Below are 26407 nucleotides of genomic sequence, written 5' to 3' on the forward strand. Positions count from 1 at the left end.
CTTCTTGGTACAAAAACTAGCTTATTTTAGAATTTTAGATGACATAAAATATTACGACTTTAAACTAAAAGATTGGTTGATTAATATAGGTAGGTACCTTATAACTTAGATCTAAGTTTGAGTAATAAAAGTGACTCTGTTCAGTGATTTTTTTTTATATTTAAATTTATCCCAATATTTTTTAAAAAATCTTTACAATTTTCTCCAACCAGACCCGAAACAACAATTTAATTAATTTTAAAACCTCAATCAATCAAATTAATTAAAATTAACTAATTTAATTATCAATAAATGATTACCATACAATCCGAAACGCTAGTTAAGTATTAAAGGTAAACCTAAATCCTGTGCCAACAGAATACTGAGAAACCTGGCCGTCCAGTCTACAATAAAGAGTCCTCTCACGCTGAGTGACGTCCCACGGGCCCTCTTTCAACCGGAGGGCATATTCCCTCAGCAGTCCGTTATGTAATTAATATTCATGTAAACGAAATCAAGAATTTTCAACCCTTTTTACTTCATTAAGCTGCTACTAAAAAATGGGAGGCTTTAAGGTACGCGTCCACAGGCCCGCATCGTACGCATCGCACGCAACGGATTTTAGTTTGTCTTGTATAGACTCACACACTCATACATCTGCGTCCACTGATCAGCATCGTACGGACCGCATCATCAGCAATGCCTACATGCGATGCGTACTGATGACGTCATACGGAATGCGTACGATGCGTGCGATGCGTACGATGCGGGCCTGTGGACGCTTACCTTAACTTGTAAATCAAGTCAGCGTTGATAAAAACAATTCGCGTACTAACTTGACTCTTAATTCGCCGATGTTTAATTCTGTGAAGTTTTGTCAAGATCTTTGTTAAGAATTCATCTTGTACTTCTGTTGAAGTGCTTCTTTTTTTTCTTTTCTAATAACGACGACGGCGTTGACAAATAGTAGGTATTTAATAAAAAACGACGAATTAGTTTTTCCGAAAGAATTATTATATTTTAAAGTTTACTAGCAGACCATGCTATAGATATAGTTTTATTTATAGTATATATTTTTTTAGGAAAGTAAGTATGCAATAAATAAATGATCAACAAACAATATACGAGAGATTTTTTTTCCTACGTTGTAATAACGCGACATCAACCTCCTTTTTATGAAGTCGATTGATACATACTACCTGCTCCTAAGTGTAACAAACACTTTTCTGAAAACCGCATCAAAATTGCTTTGGTCAATCGTCAGATAATCACGTACAAACATACATACATACAGGTCAAACAGAGAAACTTATTCTATTTTGAAATCGATTAAACATTACTAAGCTTTACATTTAAAGATGCTTTCAACAGAAAAAAACTTTGTTTTAAATTCCATGCTTTGTTCAACCCTGCAATCTCACTAAGCACTTTGTGTTCATCAATCGTATTAGATCAACGATGATTTAAATAATATTTTGCATTGTAAATTTATATGTAAGTATTAAGTTTACGTGGGACGACAGTCAGCTCGAATCATTTCGGTCTGTGAAGCAAATAACACGACTCAGTGATTTGCTATCGTTCTAATAGTTTAGTATATTAATGTAAGAAGATAAATTAATTGAAATATTATAAGGATTAGTGTTTCTTAAGTTAAATAATTGTTAGATTCCATAAATATATCTTTCCATACTAAAATGTATAACTGTCTCGTCAGTCGAGAGGCTTTTTCAGATCATCCAATGACTTCTTCCGCTTTGGGTGAGAGAGCGTCAGACTCTTATTGACTAAAAACCACCTCGTTCCTACTCCTGCTCTGAGCTAGAGCTCAGGTAACCTATTAGTTATTACGTTGTCCGCAGTTGATTAAGCGTTTCGGATTTGATTGACGGATCAAGTCATTTATTATTTGGTATTTTTGTTTATTTTACCCTGAAATGGTTATTATTTTAAGATAGTGCGCAGTCTACTTTATTCCAAGACAAGAAATTAATTTCGGTTTTCGTAGAAATTAATTTTCGGTAGAAAATAATGAATTTCTCAAAATCAGTTGTCGAGTTATTATAATATTGTGAATATTGACCATAAAGCAAGTACAAAGAGGAGATGTCATAATGTGATTGTGCACCGTGACAAAACACATTAAAATGTGCAGAATAGGCAACGTTTTTGTAGTATGCGACTGTATGAAATAAAATAGAGAAGAGCGTGGATTGTAACGTCTCGCGCTTCTCGTAAAGTATCACGTATTACATTAAAAGTGATATCAGTAGTCGTAGCAGCGCGAAAATCGCCGCATCGTGGATCGTAGATAACTGCTCATGAACATAATCCTCTAGCATGGCTTGAAACTAGTCGAGTTCCTCGTCAAACAATTACGTGAGTAAGTCGATAACATAATAATTAATTTAGTATGTCTCACGAAACTTATAATAAAATTATGATATCTCCTCTTTGTATTTAATTTTGCTTGATAATATTGACTTACCTACTTTACCATTATAAATAGAGACGGCTTTATTTCTGAAAACAATAACCTCAGTGGGCCGTTATTATTTTAATACCGTTGTTACATAATTTGGTAGTTTATTTATAGTAAATAATAATATTGTTCGCCTGAGGGCAATGAACTGCGGAGAATTTGGTCCCAGACTCAGATCATAGTCATTCAATTAATTTTGTTTGGAACTTAATCCTGACAATAATGGAAATAAATATTGTAATAATGGAAATATTTTGGCATTAAAACGTAAAAAAATATACTTGCTAGAAAGATGAGGTACTATATACTTACTTATCAGATTTCGATCTTATCCTATCATCAGTCTATAAGTGGTCACTGCTGATCAAAGGCCTTATCTCACATGGAGTTGAACATTAATCACCACGTTTGCTCAATGCCGGTTGTCGATTTCAAACTTATAATTAGAAATTATAAGCCCAGGTTTCCTCACGATGTTTTCGTTCACCGTTTGTCAGTGGTGTCTAAATAATCTTAGAAAATACATATAACTCGGAAAAAGCCACATTTGTACTTGCCGTTGGTAGGTTTTGAACCCGCACTCTCATGCACGAGAAGCCGGCGTTTTAAACCTCCGGGCCACCACGATCAATTGTATTGTAACACAATATTCTTAATTATTATTATTAAGTTACATTAAATTCCTCTGCTCTCAACTAGATGTCGCTGTTCTGCCCTTAGTCCGATCTAAAAATATCACAAGGGAACATTAGCTCGTGTGTTTGACGGCTGGAAAATAAGAAAATATGGTTGTTTTGAGACATTTCTCCTCGGATCGAGTATAAAATATCTCTGTGTTTGAATTGACAATGGAAACGTCCGGACCAGTTTTTCCTTCCATGTTTTTAGGTCATGTTCTTTTAACTTTAGGAGTTCTTGTTCTTAGGAGCTCTAGTGAAGTACCTAAAGTGTTCTGTTAAGGGTTGTCTAATTTGCCTACAAAGATTATAAAATTTGGCACTTATAAACTATAGGAGGAGACTTTGTTTACTGGTGTAATCATACTGGAACATGAGTTTAATAATACTAAATATCAGAATGATTGTGTCATCTACAGAATAGAAGATAGACATTTATGCGTATGTCAATGTGCTTGTCTTTGATTTATTTATATTTTTATCATCAGTATAATTAATTTACCACTTTTTTATGAGAGTGTTGAATTTTTTCTGCCGCCTTGAGTCAGGTGACAGGGAGTGTCAGACTCTTACGGATTAAAAACCACCTTGTTTCTACTTCTGCTTTGAGCCGGAGTCCCTGTAATTCCTTAGGTTATCCGCAGTTTTTTCAGTTCAGTTCACATACTGTGAACTTATATGTTTGTCAACGCACTCACGACACAGGAGCAAATCCTAATGTGGAACATTTAACACGTTAACCGCCAGGAGGGGAAAAATGACCGGCGCTAGCGGAGGATTTGCTATTAACAGATTTTTCTTGGTTATTAAAAAAATCGTGATATAATTCATTTATTCCTGACGACACGCATTGTGATAATGTATCATGTAGGTAAGTCTTAGGTATATACAGCAAATTACGTTTATTTACTTGTTATGTAGATGCATATAACTGGTTTCACATTTCGCTATGTTCTTGCACTGTTTATTAACCGCGTGGGCTCAATATATTAACACTGCTCCTAATTATTCATGAAACTTGCAGGTTCAATGTGCTGCTCATGAATATTTATGTCAAATTCTTAATAAACAGTCTCGTTTATAATGGAAGTTTAATAAATAAGGACCGGTATCGCTTGCGGTGGCTTTCCCCTGTTTAGCGTATTTCATTCGTTCGCGAATGTGTTGTGGTGAATTATGAGATAGGTTGATTAGGGAATTTGGGCTTTATGGCATATTCACATATTGTATTGTAATTATGCTATTATTAGTATCAGTGGAAACGGTCACAAACTTTCACAGCTTAGCTACTACCTCTTCCTAGCATAGCTACATACCACATCTCTTGTGGAAAAGCACCCAACATCACATTCCGTTCTAATTTTTGAATCCATCCATAAACTCCTTGGCTCGCTGTTACAACCTATTTGCTTATGATTCTTCCAAGGTGACACTACTTATGAGTCGCTATCACAACCTCTTTGCTTATGACTCTTTTGACTGATAAGTGACGAGTACTATAGCGGCACCGTCAATCATTATGTCAAGACGTCATAGTATGGTGTGACAGTGACGTCACACCATTCGTACAGATTCCATGGAAATGCTTTGTTTACCCTTGGGAACATTATTCGCTCAATATTCCATGAAAGGTAAATATTCGTAAAAGCTCACTCACGCCACACTTACGTCAATAGGCTATTTTCTCATTGGTTATGGGTTTAATAGGTCATAATTACTCGTATAGCTACGAAAACAAACTATTCTAGTCTCATAAGGCGCATTGAGTGTATTAGTGACAAATGTTTGAAAATTGGTTCAGTAATTTTTAAATCCTTCACGTTTAAACATATGCACATCAGCAATTTTTGATTTGATAATCTTTTAAAGGACACCTATCCTATATTAGCTTTTGCCTGTGATTTCAATCACGTTACTAAAAGCAAAATGAGCAAGAACGCAGGCCTTTTTTTGGTATAAGCCGGCAAACGGGCAGACTAATCACCTGATGGTAAGCAATCACCGCCCATGGACACCCGAAACACCAGAGGCATTACAAGTGCATTGCTGGCCAATTGGTGGTTAGGAATCTAAAGGTTGTTGGGAAATCGGGGATTGGCAACTGAGCCTGCGGTACATACACAATGAAACACAACGCAAGCGTTGTTTCACGCCGGTGAGGCTGTGTTATCACTTCGGTCGAGCTGGCCCATTCGTGCCGAAGTATGACCCATGAGCATGTGAGAGGTGAAGTGTGGGAACACTTCACCTCACACACACACCACACTGAGTGGTAAGTGATAACATCCATATCGCCGAACTTTGAAGTAACTAAGTAACTTATTAAGTACATTTGATCAATTAAAATAATATAACTACCAATACATACTAAAAATAACTATTTTAATGAACACACAAGTTAAACAAAGAAGTTAAGAAGACTAGCAGAAACTTAGTAATTGATATAAACTCAGTACCTATTCGCGTCTAATGTCAACGCGTTCTTTAATTGATGCGACGCGATTCAACTTGCGTGGGAGTAGTTTACGTTCATTGGTTAATTAATACGACGCTGACGTCTGCGTTTTCATTAACAGCTATTTCTAGATTTTACAGATTATTTTAAACCAAGGTGTTACTAAAACTATCAGATAAAATGTAAACATAAAAGAAAACTAAATATTATTGACTATTTACAAAGCAATTGTTTGATACTACTTAGTACCGTATTACTTGTCTTGTTTGTTATGTCTAACCAATTGTAGGGAAAGACAGGAGTCTATGGTGGCTACCTATCTAAGTACTTGATTATCCTAATCCCCTTTTTTTTTTGAGGGGGAAAGTCATCTGACTTTTCCCGCCTTGGATGAGGTGAGAGGGAGTGTTAGACTCTTACTGACTAAAAACCAACCCGTTCATTCTCCTGCTTTGAGCCGGACTCCCGGTAACCTATAACGTTGTTCGCAGCTCCGGAATCATCCTAACCCCTAGGATGATCAAGTAACCCCTTACGGGGCTCCACCTCACAGCAGCAGTAAGAACGGGGGGTTTTTGTCAGTAAGAGTTTGGTATACCCTCTTGCCCCCCTCAAAAAAGTACTTGATCATCATCATACGCCGAAAATTAATGACCACTGCTGACCAAACGCTTCCCTCTTTAGGTTCTACGATAATCCACATGCTAACGTCTGTGAATGTATTCTCAAGCAAAAAGAAACTGGTTCATATAACAATTTCCCATTTCTGAACTTATTCACGAGTTGCGAACTAGACAGTAGACAGGTTAGACGGCAGACAATTGAATAAAAGTTTCCAGTTTCCATCTTTATTTGCAGACCACTCGTGTAGGTACGTTGAGATGCAAAATTTTCTTAGAAATGTCAAGACTGTTCTTAGTTCTCATAGATTTCTAAGAACTTTCTGTAAGTACTTATATTGTTGCAAATATGAATACGATTTGATATTTGTAATGCTATTGATATCCCCGTTTTTGTGTTTGTTTGTTTAAATATTAAATACGTTTATTTTGTAAGTTACAAAAAGTAACATTATTTATTCTGTAATAATCCACAGCTGGACTATGAGCCTCAAATGTAAAGCCTACTTATCTTTATTTTTTTTTAACTTTGCCCAACTGTATGATTTCCTCTTGTGTCGTGGGTGTGGTTACAAACAGACAAGTTCACATATACATGACACCCAGACCCGAAACAACAATTTGTGGATCACACAAAGATTTGCTCCGTGACCGAATCGGAGGAATCGAAACCGCTACACGTTACACGACAGCCGGTTGTCCACTCACCGCGCCTACGGTGCAGTCCTTTAAATGTAAAGTCCTTGAGATGGCTCTTACAATACTCACGTGACAAAATATATTCTACTCAACCACACTCGGCTCCTCGTGTCCTCGGCCTCAAAAAGTACCAAACTATAATCTCCTTGAAGCAGCATTATCTACATGTGTATAGGCAGTGTGCGACACGCGCCTACATCTTAGAGACGACGTCTCGACAAGGGAGCACTCGACTCACGGCCAAATTAAATTCCTTCATCTTGTTCCTCCATTAGTCCGCAGCATATTCCGCAGGTTAATAACGTCGGAGGTATTTTTAGGAATAGGTGCAGGAAAGTTATTTATTGGGTGAATGTAGACTTCCTACTACTCTCATTAGGGTAGATGATTAGTTTTATTTTAATGTCCGTCTTGTAGATTATTTTACAAGTACTTATTATAATGCTAATAAAATAAAAACTACTGAACCAATCTGAATGTAATGGGACTTAAGTTGAGATAATCCGCGTCGAACAAAAAAAGAATCACGCAAATCGGTCCATAAACCTCGGCGTAATCGGTGTACATACATAGAAAAAGAGAAACATACCGGCTGAATTGAGAACCTCCTCCTTTTTGGAAAGTCGATCAAAAAAATTAGACACTTATTTTTTATTTTTTCACGAAAACAAATACTTTCGAAGATATTTTGTTTTGAAATATCGCGTGACGTTACTTCTAAGTACGTTTTATACGTAGAAATAACGTATGTATTTCCTTCTACTTCTACACTTTGATTCGTTTTATCTAAGTATTGTAATCTTATGACACAATAAAAAAATACGTGTCTTATATTTTTTCATTACTAAACTGACGGACTAAATAGATTTTTAATTTTCATACCCTGTCATCATTCCTATTCTCTTGTCCCTCATCTCATACAGTTATGTACAACTGCGTAGGTACCTACATATGTACGTTTCATGTAATCAAATCATAAAGTTTTAAAACCCCACCTAATTATGAAGCGACCTCCATTTTGGCGCGGAGTGCGTCACTGGCCCAACTTTTAATTACTTATTTCGCATCTGTGGTTAATACTGCCATGTCAGAAATAGAGCCGAGTGGGTGTCACATGGGAATTCACGGCGACATGAACTTTACTCCTTCAAATACCCGCAGGCATTAATGTTAAGAATCCCGCATTGTAGTTGCGTGGGCACGCGTGTTATTGTAGTTTCCTTCGTCTATTCGCACAAAGGAATATGACAGTTTGTGTGTGTTGTGTATTTTTGGAAAAGTGTCTCTAATACGTATTAAACTCCCACTTGAATGTGTTTTAAAGTGTTTCAGTACAAGAATGTTGTTGTTGAACTTATATTTTTGAGACTAGGAAATCTTGTTTCTGTTTTGAACAAGACATTTTCATTATCTAATGACAATCCTACGCCTAATGCCAATCTTTCTTAGCAAAATAGAGAGTATTGGCTTCCCGACTACTTATGGAGGAATTTATGTATATACAATTTTTCAAGCTTATGCAATGGCTCCCTAACATACACATCACATCACATCAACAGCCTATAAGTCACCACTGCAGTGCTGACCTGAAATACTTTCACGACCTGAAGGTCTTTTTTCGCACGAAGAAGGTTTGAACATTAATAACCACGATTGCTCAATACAGGTTAGCGATTTCAAACCTATAATTAGGTATTATAACTAATGCCTGGTTTCCTCACGATATTTTTCTTCAACATTTGTCAGCGGCGTATAAGTAATCAGCTCATTGATACTTGCCATTGCGTTGGTAGGTTTCGAATCCGTGCTCTCATACATGAAAAGCGGGCGTCTATAACCTTCGGGTCACCACAACTATAGCTTCTGGGTCACCACGACTATAATACCTACATTTTCTTGACATTAAAACATCTAACTACCCAACTAGCACTTAAGAGTTAAAATAAGCTATATAGAACCTGCATAGAGACTATAGCCGAAGTTAATAGTGTTAATGCAGTCCTGTAGTAGTGAGTTACAGCATTCTCTAACACACTTGTAACCTCAAAAGAGGCCCACGATTTTACAGGCAAGAGTAATATAAAGTGTATAGAATGGTGTTATACTAGCAGCAGTGTGCCTGCAATTAAGAGTCGAATATAGTCAATAACATACATAAGAGTGTTATTATGGTTATTTAAAACAGTTAGTTGACACCTTGGGTTATAAAAAGGATTTATAATGCTTTCAGATAAAGCTGTCACTGCTTTATTGATACTTTGTTAACTCCAGTGTATAGTTTTTAGTGTACGACACAAAGAAAAACGTTAAATTTTAATAGGTTAAATACTTATCCACGTAAAGTTTAGATATCGACATATTATGGTGTCCATTTTATTAAGTATACCTAAATATAAATTTTATTAAAATTACGTCTGCGTCTTTTGTGTATTGTGAATTATTCCTGCCCTTGTGAATTTACGGTAAGTGTATACCATATTTCTCATCTCATTTTTCACGCGCCTGGGATTTATCAACTATTTTAAAGAAATGTGACAAAGAATAATAAAAATTGCTTTAAATTTTTTAACCGAACATGATAAAGTATGTGAGATTCGTAAGTATTGAAATGTATTATGAGAGTATCATTCATTTTACCACCTTTAAAATATATATTATTTAGTATTTGGATGATAAATTTTGTATATACCTATTTGTTTGTAATGTTATGTTTACAAAAAAAATGGCGAGCCTGCTTTAATGTTAAAATACTCTATTAACTCATTTATAGCACTCGTTGCGACACAATATCTGTAGTCAAGAATATTGTGCAGGCTTTGGTAGATATACCAGTGTAACAATACTCTTAGTCAATGAGATTTATTAGAATTAAGACATTATTAGTAGCTATAACGTACAAACCACATTAGGGTTCTTTGACAAATTATTGAAAACCATTTAAATATAAAATGAATAAGCAGTTTCCAGCTTTACTATGTAGATTGTTATTTATTTAGTAGTTTAATATTTAACTAAGAAATTATGATCGAAAATGCTATGTTGCAAAACATTACTAAACAATCACTCCAACCTTTGACAAGGTCAATATTACACACTATCAATTTATTTCTTCTAGTGTCTTCTCTTTTACATCCATTGAAAACAGCTTGAGTTTGTTTGTTGCTGATGCAATTAAGAATCTATGTATCGTATTACCGATTTACGAGTATTATTATTCATTTGATGAAATTTTTATTTCAGGATTTCATTTAAAATAATTCAAACGATTGAAGGGAATAAAAAGAAATTATTTACTGTTCCATCGGGATGGGAGATCGATAATATTCTAAGATACCCTAACAAGGCTCCATCGAAGTACATTAAAGATGAAAATTCAAAACCTACGCCTGAGTGGGAGATTATGAAATGTACAGTAAAACGGATAAATATTTCAAGCTACGAGACGGGTGATAAACAAATTTCTGAAATGATGAAATACAGCGATACGGATGAAACCGATGATGATAATCGACTACAGCCACGACGTCCACATTTTAGTTTCCTCAATATGTTGCTCAACGGAACCCTGTTGTGTACAGCTCACTCTTTCTTGAGCAAACCATGTAAAAGTATTAATTATAGCTTGATTATGTGACAAATCATGTGTATTTTTTATAAATCATCGGTATTTGTACCAACAGAACCCTGTCGAATATAGCTTATAGAGTTCATAACGCCCTACTACAGTTTTTAATAAAACTGGTATGACACCATAACTCTTAAGCAAGGCTAAAAAGAGTTATTAGATACTTTAAATATTTCGTGTTACTACATTCTCCAATAACTCTACCATAGAACCAATTGCTGCACTTATAGTCGATATAGAACCTATACACGTACAAGACACTTCTTTGTGATAAATAAATAACAATAGAAGTTAATAGGTGTCAGTGAACACCGTTGTAAAACTTGAAGTGCTACCGACAGAGTAAAGCTTTAATATTTTAAGAATATTAGTTTCCAATACCACTATTTGGAGTGTTAAAGTTGTTTTGCATCGTTTACTGAAGTTATAGTATCACTGTTGGTGTTTAATTTATTTCTTATCTCTTCTAATAGATTAAAATCTACTACTGAAAGCCTTCTAAGCCTGTAATACCTCTTGAAGTTACTTAATTACCTGTAACCAACGCTTAAATGTTAGTTGGGTATATCTTTAGTTAAGCTTCAAATAATACAGGAACCGTAGTCTTGAGCTCCCATCACGGATACGTGGCATAAATCACTTTATTTTGAACCACAACCTTTCACGCAAGAATAGTATCCCCCCTCCCAGTAAACGATAGATTTCCATAATTGAACGTGTAGGTGGACGGTCCAATGTGTACTCAGGATCTAGGACAATATAAATAGGAAGTCTGACGGTCAACAAATATTAAAAAACTATTGCAAATATAATGGTAGGAGAACCCGTGAAGGGATATTGGCAGTACTCGAGCGTGGGTAACATATCGGGAATCCGGACAGAAAATCGAAACCTAGGGTCATGTTGAACATTTTTTTTTAAACATTGCCCCACACTAGTATTTTTTCCTGTATCGTGGGTGCGTTTACAAACATACAAGTTGACATGCACATGACACCCAGACCCGAAACAACAATTTGTGGAGCACACAAAGAGTTGCTCCGTGCGGGAATCGAACCCGCTACACGTTGCGCGGCAGCCAGTTGCCCAGCCACCGCGCCAACCATGCAGTCAAAATTCAACCCCACCATGCATAGAAGTTGACTTTAACTTTGATTACAGACATTATTTACTTATGACTATAATTACTGATAGTCCAGTCAAATAAGGCAAAATTAGGTAAGAATCTCAGAATGCGAGATACCCAGCTGTAATTTTGTATATACTTGTATATTGACCCCCAAAAACTTGTCTCAAAACCTACATATGGTAGGGTGTAAGCAACCCTTAAAATTCAGGGTCAAAGGGCCCAAAAATCGTTTTTTTGCGGTTTTTTCGAAATATCTCATTTCCTATGGGTTTTTGGTAGTTGTATTCAATAGCAATATTGTGAAATACAAAATTTTCTACAACTTTTGTCTAAACTTTTTTTTTATACGGTGAACCGTTTTCGAGATAGAGGGCGGAGAGCGCGCGGTCACTGCATCTCTTCAAAAAATTTTTTTTTCGTCTAACCTATCCGTGATGGTTGTCTATGGATAGGACATTAAAAAATACGTCATGGTTCCTAAACCATTTTTCGTCAAAATCAATCGTTCGAAAGATAGACGCTTCCAAAGTGGAAAAATGAGGTCTATAGAATGTGTCCTGCCTTGATTAAAAGAATTGAGAAAGTGGAAAATTAAGTGTGTTTTTTTAAATGTATCAATTCTTAAAAACTAATTATGATATCTCATTCAAACCAATTTTCGTTGAAAGTTTCCATTAAAATCTACAGCATATATTTTTTTTTAGTTTTCTTACTCACTTATTTTAAAAGTTAGAAATGAGATATTTCCAAAAAAGCGCAAAAAAACGATTTTTGGGACCTTTGGACCTTAAAATTTAATAGTTGCTTACACCCTACCACATGTAGGTTTTGAGACAAGTTTTAGGGTGTCAATATACAAGTATATACAAAATTACAGCTGGGTATCTCGAATTCCGAGGTGAATTCCTAAATTGACTGGACTATGATTTATTTATTCTAAAGACTCTGTAGTCACAAGCCTCACAAATAAATCACTAAACCAATCGATATATTGAACCTACTCACTAGACCACCACCCTTGCATGCAGCCTTAATAACCTTTGGCAAAGAAATTGTGTCCTGATTCTTGAAAATCCAGAACCACTTCATTCCGACTCCAATCCCTTTACATTTAATTAATTGGCAGGTACGTATAGCAATCACAAAAGGGGTTCAATCTCTTGGGAATTGCCTAATACCTTTATCTTACAAGGTAAGTAGAAAGAATTTTAGGCCATGTTTTGTCCCCAGGGTTCTGTTGATTTAATGGCTTTCATTAGGATACTTTAAGACATTGGACCTTAGGGATCTACTTACCCTAATTTGTGTTAAAGGGTCACCTAGTTTTTCACGGAAACTCGCGTGGGTAATTTTGCATGGAATATTGGTATAGCGTGATAGGTGACTGAGTAAATATGGCTTATTGAATTGTTGGAGCCACGCATGTCATATCAATTTAGTGGGTTGATTTTTCCAGGGATTGCTTTGGAGTAAACCTTGGCCTTTCTAAACTAAGTGATACGAATATCTTATTTACGTGAATGTCTCTATCGTAAAATACAATATTTAAGAGGTTAAATACTTGTTAAATAAACACTGTTCCGTTTGCAAAGGATAATTAACAAAAATAAAAACAAAATACTAGTTTTAAATGACGGTAAATATAAAATTACAGCACTATTTTCCGTTCGTTGAATTCGAAACCTCGTTAGAGGGTTTTCCTATAATGTTACAAAGCAGATAGCAATGAGATTTTCATCCGTTTATTTGTTCAGAGGAGTGCGGAGACTGCACAAAGCGAACTTGTAATTCCTACTGTGTCTTATAGAGGGAGAAAAAGAATTAATTTTGTAAATGTTGTTGTAGTATCTTACAACTGTTATTGCCTTGAAGAAAAGAGAGATAACAACAGACTTGTTTAATGCTTGTGTTTTATTTTATTCTGTTCGTGCCTTTTTTTTTAACAAGTAACTAACGGTTGTAAATGTCTATTGCCGTTGTTATCAGGGATGACCCAATAATACTAGTATTATCCTACTAGTCAAATTCAATACTTTTATCGAAATGTCAAAAACGTTACTTTTCTATGAATTTTGTATGACATTGCAAATTATGACGTCATAATTTTTTTTGCGTCAAATAGCATACTTATTACGCAAAAAATAGCAAGAAAAATTAAATAAATAAGTATATCGTCAAATGAATGAATGAAAATACGATTATTTTGGGATATTTTATTATATTGAAATATCAAAATAATTTATTTTTGACCTAGGAAACTACCCAATTTTAGACTCCATCGTATTACTTTTAGAACAAGTGAACAAACAACTTAGAATTTCAGATTACCTATTTCTCTTTGCCCAACGAAGTTATTCAACAGGTCAACATGAAAACAAATTAAACAAAGTTGAGACCAGCGTCTTTGAAACAAGACCTCCTTTGATCGAATTACAGGTTGAGAGTTGGTAGTTAATTGATGGGCAGCTAGCTAATCAGGTCTTTACATTCGACACCGCCGACGGTGGTGATCAGATCTCACGAAGAACTTTCACAAGATTACTTTATGAAGAAGTTTGCAAACGCCGCCGGTTGCCGTGTGGTAAGTGGTAACGATGATGGAACATATAATAGTTGTCACCAGTCTGATGTAAACAGCGATCTCGCCTGTAAAATAGCTTGCCTCCCAAATGTGGAGATTATGGTAGTCTTATTTTTTGAAGGGGAGGCCCATAGTGTTACTGGTGGATTTTCTCGAGCTGTTTTGCTTGCTGTTTTGTAGGCCGAGGTGCATATTACAACACGTAATGCCGCTATTCAATGTACATCCACTTCTCACCATTTGTGTTATAAGTCCCATGTAATAGGGGGTGAGCTTCTTAATTTTTTCGAGCTGTTTGGTTGTATAATCCACCGTATTACATTACGGCTAGACATTTAGAAAAGCAGGGATAGTTTGGGATAGAGCGGCTACTTTTAATCAAAAGTAAAGTAGGCAGTAGGTTAAAAAGCGTAATAATGCTAATACGCTTGAAATAAGTTTCATGTCATATCAAGAAGTTATAAGTAACTTAAGTTACCTGCACTTAGAGGTGGGATGTGCGTCATCAGTTATACTTAGGGGTACTCAGTCTGAAAACTTTTTAACCACCCTTTTAGGTAGGCCACTACGATTACTCTGGGAATAAATAGTTTTTGTGTAATGTGGGTAACATTTATAACTTACTAGCTTTTGTTCGCGACTTAAATTCGCTTTAAATTCTAAATCTACCTCTCTATTTATTGAAATCTTTGCACCATTTGTGTTATAAATCCCATGTAATAGGGGGTGAGCCTATTGACATACACTGAGCACAATTCCAGACTCCGTGCTTTTACTGAGAAATTTTCGAAAAGCTGAAAATAAGCCCAGTAATGCTTTGACTAACCCGGGAATCGAACCCGAAACACCTTGCCCGGCAGTCACACTTACGACCACTCGAACAATGTGGCAGTTCATTTGATTTGTTTAAATTAAAAGTAGCAAATTCACAACATTCGAAAATTATTACGTTTTAATTTGTATATTGTTTGATGTTGAAGTTGCAAGAATCTGGGACGTTTCATTTCAGACATTCGGGACATTTCAGCGAGTAAGAACAAACAGAAAAATAAGTAAATAATATTTTTATTGACTATTATTAAGAACAATATGAACTTACGAGTATAAATATTGACTAAGAATAAGAATTTAATACAGTCGGGTTCGACCATCGTGGCTCGAAGCTTAACGATAAAACATATACATACGAGTATAATAGCTATGATATCGATGATAGTATTCGATTTATTTGATATATTTTTACATGTATATTATGATAAGATAGAAAATAAAACGGAAAATATGATGGTGCATTCTTCAGTCAACTTTACAGATGATTTGCTAAAGAAAGGAGAAGCGATTAATTTAATTAATTGTCATTGATGAAATATGTATAGCGTATACTATAATGAAATGCTGGAAAACTTCCATTGTCATTTATTAAAAGATTCAGAGCCACGACAATATAATCCGATTTGAAGGCGTCATTGGAATTTCTTCCTGAGTATTTGTTACATTCGTTCCAAGGCAGTATTTCAATCTTAAATCTAGGTTTCTAAATTAATTACGTGACTAATTACAAAAACGATGAAGTATAAATTACTTCTAATGGAGAAGAGGATGGTGGGAAAGACTTTCGAGGTGAAAGAGGAAGAGTTTGGAATGAGAAAGGTTTTCTAGAAGATTCTAGAGGATGGTGACTTAATTTCTAGATTGTTGTCTGGGGCGGTTCTGCTCCTGGTACTCTCCGTTTGGTCTCTTGTGCTGCTGGCCCTGGAAGTAAAGAAAGAAGGATGTTAATACATATATTATAATATATTTTTTTGACGGGAAGGATAGAGTATGCATTGTAGGTCTCTGGAGAAAAGAATCTCTTTAGAGATTTATTGTTGTACTTAGAGGTATTTAATCGTTACTTAACCCAGTCCATAGCTATTGGTTTTGGAATAAAATCGTTACTAAGGAATAGTTTAAATAATCATTAGTCATTAATTACTTTAAAAAGCAGTAAGATACAAAATTTTTGGCCTTGGGCGAGGCGAGAGGGAATGTCAGACTCTTACTGACTGAAAACCGTTTCCAGTCGAGCCGAAGCCCCGGTAACTCGCTAGGCAGTCCGCAGTTCCGGTTAGTAAGATACAGTTATTGATGGTAAGATTTACATAAATCACTTGAATATTTTTTTTATCAGTTTCCTTATGTAATGATATGTAATATAGCAATCAAAGAATCTTCAAAAGCAAATATTTTCTTTACTTCATCAAGTTGTAGACTTCCATTTATGTGCGATTGGCTCAATATATTGAATCAATCGAGTAAAACGGACATAAAGTAGGTTAGTTGAGAAGGCCAACTCTGAACATTTTTATGATAAAGTTAATTTCATGAGTGAATATTGTGAACTTGAAAAGGAAATTAAATAATAGATACAACATTTACCTAAGTATAAGCATAGCAAATTGAAAGATGTTTTGAACGCTCATCAGATTGACGCGTACTTAGTCAATAAGCTACATATATCTACATAAAAGCAAATTATTCCAAAGTATTTCGTAGAAGCTTTTTGTTTAAAAGCATTTTTAAGATTTTTCCATACTTTTATTATGTTATTTATACACGTAGAACTTAACGACTGAGAGTATATGATCATATTAATATTATACATGTGAAAGTTTGTTTATTTGGATGTTTGTTCGTCAATCACGCTGAAACTACTGAACGAATTTTGATGAGATTTGGTATACAAACGACAGACAGCCGATTTAGGCGATAGGATTTTTATCCCACAGAAACGCAGGCATACGACAGACAGGGTATGAGCTGAATTGGGTGATAGGACACTTTTTATCTCACAGAAATGCGGGCGAAGCCACTGGCAGAAGTTAGTGCCAATATAATCTTAGATCAACAAACTAGATAAAGTAATAAGAAATTATAATTTCATCATGAATTTAATAAACCTTCTGTCTTTTCTTTACATGTGACGCAGACTGTACAAAAGTCATGAAGTTAGGGCGCCAATCAATAGGCATCGATTTGCCCGTCCATTTAATTACAATCTCTGCTTACCTACTGTTCTAGATCTCACAGCCTCAAGGTTTCTATAATTTGGTTTCGAATGTTCCTTTACTTTAATTATTGTAATTGTTGTCCTAACGACGTCTTTACCGCAGCCATTTGATAGGTTCAAGGAATTTTGTGTAGGTACTAAGCTTTGTATTGTAATGTGTTTAAGTTTTAGCACTTACAACACTTAACAGTTACATGTGCACATTACTGTTTATTGTTAAGAATGTTATTAACATACTACTTAGTTGTATAGGGTGTAGTTATGTAATCATTATTCTGGTCATTTAGGCTTTCATAGTTATAGTTAGATTGGAAAATGTTATTGCATTCTTCTATGTCTTGTACAATGGTGGTCACATGCGCTTGACCACTGCTAAGTCAATGTTTGCTTGCACATGATGAGCCCGCTTTCTAGCCCCGCCCCATGCCCTTGAATTAACGAATGAAACGTAGTATGTTCATGTAGCCTTGAATTGACGAATGAAGCGGGGTGCCGAACAACATCATACGCACCACTGACTTACACGTGTTGTGTCACTAAGCTGCGACGTTATCGCTTTTTTATTAGATGAGACATTTATGGGGTATAGCTTAATGTTTTTGCTGGGTTCAAGCAATAAAATTTTAAAATGATCAGGCGGATCTGTCCTCACTGTAACTATCTATTAGTACGGTACTAAGGATTGTGCTTAGTAATAGTTCGTCACACTGTAATGGGACTAACGAAATAATTGTTGAAAAATATCATTTCTATTAACAGTACACTGCCTTTTCTTTTCAGGATTCAACTATTCTAATGATATGTTAAGTAAAGCAAAATGTACCTTAGGACTTTTTGCAATAAGTTCCACAATTCCATTTCAAATTTTGTCACCAACCAGAACCCTAATCTGTTTAGAAACGTGAGCTCCTGTTGGACAGTTACTCCCTGATTCAAACTGACGGCTTCACAGTTGCAATCGGTTTAGGCAAATGACAGTTACACGTCTATCCACGACGAGTGACGTCACGTGTCTAAATCCGATTGGATTTTGTCATCCATTTTAATTTGGATAGAGTTGTAAAGCTGACGGATATCTGGACAATGAAATCCTATTAAGTAGTGGAATAGTCTGTTCTATCTACATGATTGCCATTTACGGCCAATCAATGCTAAGCGATGGCAAACACGGCATCCTATTATGGGTTGATTTTAATAATACAGTGAAACCTCGATAAGAGAGACAGCCAAGGGACCTTCAAATTGGTATCACTTATAGAGGTATTCCACTAATCCAGTGTCTCAGATAACCAGGTATAAATGAATATTTGTCTCATTTACAGAGGGTTCCATTAATGGAGGTGAACATAAGGGTTATTTCACATAAAGAGGTGTGATGCTTAAATAAAACAATGTGTTATGTGCACATTATAAATGAATAAGAATAAGTAAATCAACAAACAAAACGATGTTGTCTCAGTTATTGAGGTTTATGCATTAAAATTCACTTGCTGTCTCAGTTATAGAGGTAGCTAAGATGATAAATCGAAAGAACGAATCCCAGATATAGAGGGTTCTTTGTCCCACTAATAGAGGTAATTTAGTGCCAATGGGTAGGGACTTTAGTATGAGTTCCATTTGTGGAGGTTTCTCACTTATTCAGGTCCCACTTAACCAAGTTTCACTGTATATACTAGATAGCACATAGTGAAAATCGGTTTTAACTTATTTGGGGGCTGGCATGGGTTGAAGAGGGGAGCTTCCAAACTGGGTAGTAATTCAGACTTATATGTGGCTATTCTGAGGTGAGACCGAACTACGCAGTAACCCCAGGATCAGGACATAAATACCTGATGTAGGTACTGCTACAAATAAAATATTTAAATACTATTATAGCTATACTGCACAAGTGTGAACTTTGACGTCATCGCCACCAAAATGAGATAGTGTTGGAGACAACGGTATTCCCACTACACTCCCACTCGTTAACACCTTCGGAATATTAATTGGGACATTTTATTATAAACGTCGGGAACCGTGACGCTATTTTTGGTGATATATTTATGTTTAGAGACCCCTCGCGTCTCTAGAGGACTTATTCGGAGTAACAACTATGTATTTACAGATATTTAGATCAAAAGTACTAATGACATTTGGCTCAATCCAATATGTACTTAAATCTATCCAAGACAGTCATTCATTTCCCTGGGACGCGTCGGACTTTCAGTGTTCCGATGTTTTCATGTTTTGTATCTACTGTAGATCATGGCTTACAGGTTTTGCAGCGGTATGGGAGGCGGTGGCGGGCTTGTCCCATATAAAAAATGTACTTCAATCTTGTGCTAAGGCAATATTTACTCGACAAAAGTACCCATTTCATCAATAAACTTTTAAGAAATGCATAAAGAAAATCTTATATTTTCTACGATAGACACAAAGAATATAATTTGCATATTTATTCGCGTAAAATAACAGTGCACGAATACATTTTAAAATAAAAACAAGACAGAAACGTAAGCTAATGAAAAATAAACCTGTTCATTGAATCTGTATGGAAAAATAGAAAATATTGCTACTAGTTGCTCTTATTTGTTTAAGCAAAGAAATCATGAAAGCTGCGCTCTGTTTCGGCGAATTGAATTTTACTTTTTACCACGAGGTTGTTGAAAATGAATAGTAAACAGTAAAGCGTAGCTTTTAGTTAATATGTAGTAGAATGTTGCAGAAAATATGAAATGATTTAAGTCTGTCTGATTTGGTATAATAGTTTTATACAATGCTTTGTGCAATTTTACAATTAGCTTTGTCTTTACACTTTCTTTTTTTATTATAAGTACCCTAAACTACTGACTTTCGTTTGTTTTTTTTCTAATCCCTTCATCGTCAGCTCGCGATAGACCATCGCCTTATTTTTTTTTTTTTTTTTTTTTTTTTAAAAAAAAACGTTGCCCCACATTAGGATTTTCTCCTGTGTCGTGGGTGCGTTTACAAACATACAAGTTCACATACACATGACACCCAGACCCGAAACAACAATTTGTGGATCACACAAAGAATTGCTCCGTGCGGGAATCGAACCCGCTACACGTTGCGTGGCAGCCGGTTGCCCAGCCACCGCACCAACCGTGCAGTCAAATTATTCATCACGTACTTTCATTACGTATAGGCCTTTTATTCATCACGTTTGATATCCTACCTGTCTCAAATCCTGCTGGCTCTCTTCTTCTGGTGGGGGTGCGGTTGTGGTGGGCACGTCACACTCCTCAGTGGGAGGCACCACACACCTCAGGGACCGTCTGTCGAAGACCAGCATGGCGGGGCACCTCTGGAGACGAGGGTATCCTCCTTGGCACTGCCAGTAGCGGTTGCAGGACTTGCCTAGGGGCACGTTGCCGTTGGGGTCGTCGTTGCAGAGAGCTGGAACAAAGATATTGATTTTATTACAGGATTCATCAAGGAATAAAGTATGGTTGCTAGAAGACACTAGAGGAGGTGTTGACATTTTGAGCGTTATAGCGTTTCTAGATGAATCGCTATAAAGCTCAAAATTTCAATTCGATCTAGATGATTCCGTTAGTTTCATTTCGTCTACAAAAAGGGTAACGGATAGAGAGAATAGTATGAAATAAAATACCTAGAAAAAATATCTCGAACCCGGTTACATTTTGTACTTTATACTATGGCAAAACACACTGTAATACGTACGTAATATGTATTAAAGTAATCGCAAATGGACGTAGAACAGTAACCGTTGTATGAGTTGGCTTTACGTGCATTCGGCGCTCTGATTGGTTGGTTTATCGAGGCGGCCAATCAGAGCCGCACTCTCATTTCGATTACTTTAAACGTAAAGTCAACTCATACTAAGGGAACAAATGGATCAAACAGAATGATGTCAAGATCCAACAACAAAAATAGATAGCGATCTAATGAAATTAGCAGCCAATGATTATGAGCAGATTCGACATCAAATAATTAAGTTAAGACTTCTTCCTCCAAGTTAGTTGGTGCATAACTAAAGAGATTGGTTTCCAAAGAAACTTCGCTTATCGCATTACTACAGCTCTTTGTCTCAGTAATAAGGACTGATATAAGTCCAACCGAGTCTCTCTCTATTTATTTATTAATTCTCACAAAAGGTTTTATATTTTATTTATTTATCGTCACGATTTTTATCCCCGAAGGGGTAGGCAGAGGAGCACATTTCGGCACGTAATACAACTATACAATGTAAGTACTCCCAACTTTTCATAACTTGTGTTATAAGTCACATGTGAAAGAGGGTGAGCCTATTGTCACACGTGCACATTTCCAGACTCCATGCTTCTACTGAAAAATTTTTGAAAAACCCAAAGAATGCCCAGTTTTACTATGCGCGACCCGGGAATCGAACTGAAGACCACTCGACCAACGAGGCAGTCTCTCACAAAAGAAGGAACAATAAAACGAAAAGATAAGTTTCATTCTGATTTCCGGAATTTTAACTTTTACTTTATAATCTTTGGTTGGAATTAAAATTTAATACAGCTTTAAGCGGCTTGAAACATTGTAAACGAAGTTTGTTTCTTTAGTTCAATATAATTTTTTTGGAGAATTTGTTTGACTTGTGTTTTAAAAAAGTGATAATAAAAAATGTCTGTGTTAAAATATGAGAAGATAAGAACCATATCAAAAGATTCTTAACGGATATTGAAAACAAATCCAGGACATCACACACCTGTAGCTGCGTAGTTATTGCCGATTAAAACACGCTAAAAATAAACCTCTAGGAAGTAATCACAATTCATATATCGAGGTTACGATTCCACATCATAATAATAAAACAAAAGACAGAGGTCATTGCTTCCCTCAATACTTAGCAATAACAATATATTGCAAAGCGGCCATAGGGAAAAACGGCCATAAAATACAAAAATAAAAGATCAAAAAGCTCGTCTATTCGATACCGAGAATCGAGGACAATGTTCGAGTCCAGCTATGGCCATAGAATCGATACTTTGTATTGAATTACTTAAACATTAAGATATCGCTGCTCGAATCGGATCGTGATCGGCAAACGTGAAATGTTTTATTTAATAACCTTTTAGTACTTCGTTTTCTTTTATTGTGAGTACTTTGTAAAACGAGATTGTCGTACATTGTAGGTACAGTAGGATTGTTTTGTTTAACAAGTTACATTACAAGTTTTGATTGTTTTATTGTGAATACGACTGCATTACCTTCGCTTTGGTTTGGCTTCTGTGATTCTGTTTCTTTCTAACTCCATATTTTGAATGCAATTGTTTTTTTTATGGAATAGGTGGCAAATCAGCAAACGAGTTACCGCAACACCAGAGGAGTCACTAATAAATATCTGATTAATAAATTTATTGATCAGATCACATTAAACGTTTTGCTTCAAGTTCCCATATGCAAACCGCTATGGAATGGAACTCCTTGCCAGAGTCTGTATTTCCTGAAAATTATAAGTGAACAGGTTGCTCATAGGTAGGCGTACTCCATCGTCGGCCACATCATCGCTTACTACCAGGCGAGATGGTGGCCAAACGCCATCCTATTAATTAAAAATAAAAGGGGCATCGCAAGTCATCACGCCACGCGATGAATCCTCAAAACTTCTAACATTTTTACAACAGACACCCAAACCTGAATGAAAAATACGCCAAAATATTTTTGTATCATAATATTTTTCAATAAACAAACTTCCATAGAATATTTCTCAAAAGCTTTCCGATCTTTTAAGCTTCTTACTGACCTTAATTTTTTCAAAGCGAGGAAGCTTAATGAAAGCGTACCTTTTTTATTCAGTACACAATTGATACCGCTTTCATACGGTGACCTTGTTATAATATTCACGGTTTTTTTTTATTTTAGTACCTATCTATAGGTCAATTTGTGGGTATTTTATTTTTGTTTACTCAACACCTTTTATTTAAAGTGCTCATGCTCTTTTCGCTGTGTATGTTTTGAATACCGTACCGAAAGTACGTAGAGAATTTTCTAAACTTGAATATTCAGAAGTTTTCTATGATACCTTTTCCAATGAAACTACCTTTTTTTAAGGGTCATGTAAAGGGTCAAAATCATTCAATGACGTTGCTCGCCATAGGTGAGGTGAGAGGGAGTATCAGACTCTTACTGACTAAAAAATACCCCGTTCCTACTCCTTCGAGCCGGAGCCCCAGTAAACCTGCTTGGTAGTCCGTAGCTCCAGATTAGGCATCAGCCGTTCTGGACCCCATCTGTGGTGGTCTGATGACTCTTTGAACGCGTCGCGCCGCACGCACGGGTTTGGTTCTGGTCGGGCGGCGAGCTACCCTTTCTCGCTGTCCGCAGACCCGCACTGGCGGTTCATTTCTTATTTCATTCTTTCTTTGCTATTTACATTATCATCATCATAATACCAAACTATGAATAGTTTGAGTGGAGTGAGTGGCCTCTTACAGAAAAAATCCAGAAATCCTTTTTTGACTATACAATGACTTTCTAATGATTCTGAAAAAAATATTCCTCTCTTTTTCTTTTTATAAGAATACTTTGTCCCACGCCTTCATGTCTGATTCAGTAGTCGTGAAGTGTACGGGTGTATGATAGTTCTAATTATCAGATAGGCTGAGAACACAACGGTTTATAGGCCACGTCTGTCCCACGGCTAAGTTCACGACTCAGCCAATGTCAGCCGGGTATTATTGTGTCATATTCTCACAGAACAGGTGAGAAATAAGTTCTGGTTTTGTTTACATAATAATGTTTAAGCGTTTTATTCCTAGGTGGGGTTGATAGAGGTGCATTTGTTTAATGTATTGAGTTTTGGGATATTTTGTAACTATGTATCTGGAATGCTTGGTTTTTATAAATTGTGTCATTTAATAGGGCAATGCATAAGCAGGCGGACTACCAAGCGTGTTTACGGGGGCTCCGGCTCGAAAAGCAGGAGAAGGAACGGGGTGGTTTTTAATCAGTAAGAGTCTGACTACTCAAGGCGGGAGAAGTTATTGGGTAATTTTCCCCCTAAAAAAGGTACCTAAAGATGTTTTTTTTTTATTTCTCTGTAACTAATGTATGAGAAGAGATGAAAATCATAGTCAAAATTAGGTAGGAATAATGTACATACATTACCAATAAGCGGTACTAAAGACGTGAAATAATGTATCTATGATTTATCAACGTATTGTGTTTAAATTCAATTGACAATCATAGCTGGTTATAACGGTTTCCCATACCACTCACCTACAAGGTTCCTTGAATATATTTTCTTAGAAATAACAAACATAGACTATTCATAAATATTAAAAGATACACTTAATTTCTTAGTTGTCATGTGACTGACTGCACGATTGACGTGGTGGCTGGGCAACTGGCTGCCGTGCAACGGGTATCAGTTTCGTTTTCCGCACAGTGTATTCCACAAATTGTTGTTCTATGCGGAAATCGCATCCACAAATTGTTGTTTGGTGGTCTGGGTGTCATGTGTATGTATGTGAAATTGTATGTTGCTAGTGAAAACTCTAGCGTTGTTTTTTTCAAAAAAAAAAAATCTTCCAATCCTTTTGAATTTTCTTATTTTAGTAAGGATTTTGGAAAAAGGTTTTTTATTAGCTTAAGTATAAGAATGTTATTTGCACAAACTATGGTAGGTACTCGTAATTAATAGTGACAATTTACTCCATTATAATCTCTTTTCACCCCCTATTACATGGGACTTATAACACAAATGGTGAAAAGTGGGTGTACATTGTATAGCGGCATTATGTGCCGTAATGTGTACCTCTGCCTACCCCTTCGGGGATAAAAGGCGTGATGTTGACAATAATCTCTAAGAAACCTTCATTTACTAATGTGTGTTGTAACACTCATACTACATTAAAAGATATATGAACACTCAACATCTATAAATCGTTCCCTGACATGAGAATCGCACTTTCGCAATCACACACAATACATAAGATCATTAAAACTGTGCCTACGGTAGTTTCTTTCATCACAAATCACCACAATGCCTTTGTTGTCGCTCCGAATCGAACCTATGACCGCAAATTACTCCTTGTCATTTCCATAGACCATCAGTCAATGTGTACTTTCGATTCCAACCGTGTCGATGACCCGATAACTGTCATTAATGTCAAACCAACAATTACTAAGATTACATAAGGAAGCCGACGCACCTATTATGCTATTATACGCTTTATTAAACGAAGCAATTAGTGTGAAAGTTGCGTGATTGATCGGTGAAACGGATCGCAGTTCATTCACTAGTGTTTGAGCAAGCTATGTACTTGTACGGTTCGTTTGTAGTTTTTAATTAGTGATTTTCGTGAAAAATTGTTATTTTAGTTGGAGTTGTATTGTATTATTTTTATAATAACTATCGCGACCCTTGCTAAATTGAATAAAAGTCACAGTTTACTCATGTAAAATAACTCACGTAAATAATCTGCGCACGCTGCTCATGATGAAGAGTCCCTCTGTGACTTCGAAACTAGTAGAGCTTTTCTCCATTAATGTACGTGAGTAAACCGTGAATCGTATAATGTTTATGTCCAAAATAGGTATGAAAGATGATTTTAAAATCATTACAAATGATTGAATGATCGCTTCGATTGCAGTAATTTCTATAAGTTAATAAAAGTTCTTAATAATTTTTAATTTACAGTGTTGTGTTTGGTTGAACAATAGGGTCGACCCTACACCCACACATAACAGTAGCCAGTAGTAAATATCATGCTCAATTACCTTCGTAAATGAATGCTTTACAACTTAATGTAATTAATTAATTCACGACACATTTTTTTTCTGATGTTGGTACAGGCTGTTCTTTCAATATTTAAAAGGCAACAATCGTTTAATGACTTTGTAGTAATATGTTTTTTCAATTTTTAAAAGGCGAAAGTCGTTTAATGACTTTAACTTCTTTGTCCAAAAATAAACAATACAGTTACGACTGTTTGAATGCCCAGTGGGCCCTTCCATGTCTAAATTTACTTGGGTCTAAAAATATACGTCACAATTTCAGTAAGTTTTCCTCAAAAGTAATGAAACGTCACTTCACAGACCTCGTTCAAAGGGAAATGTAATAAAATAGAAACACGCTGTACCTTGTCAAGATGGAAATATTTACATTATATTTTTTTA

At 35.8% G+C, this 26407-nt stretch overlaps 2 protein-coding genes across 3 annotated transcripts in view; both read right to left on the reverse strand.

Annotated features, from left to right (window-relative positions):
* Window positions 1-26407, reverse strand: part of LOC118263056 (seminal metalloprotease 1-like) — a 418985-nt gene that overhangs the window by 119487 nt on the left and 273091 nt on the right. The window lies entirely within an intron of this gene.
* The window catches only part of LOC118262892 (protein obstructor-E), a 50182-nt gene continuing 39071 nt past the window's right edge, over window positions 15297-26407 (reverse strand). The window contains exons 5-6 of the mRNA XM_035574545.2: window positions 20472-20692; window positions 15297-15999 (exon numbers count right to left, since the gene is read on the reverse strand). Coding sequence (XP_035430438.2) covers window positions 15928-15999; window positions 20472-20692 — 293 coding nt within the window. The 3' untranslated portion in view covers window positions 15297-15927. The remainder of the gene's footprint in view (window positions 16000-20471; window positions 20693-26407) is intronic.

The sequence above is a fragment of the Spodoptera frugiperda genome, chromosome 12 (assembly GCF_023101765.2).
Source record: "Spodoptera frugiperda isolate SF20-4 chromosome 12, AGI-APGP_CSIRO_Sfru_2.0, whole genome shotgun sequence".
NCBI lineage: Eukaryota > Metazoa > Arthropoda > Insecta > Lepidoptera > Noctuidae > Spodoptera > Spodoptera frugiperda.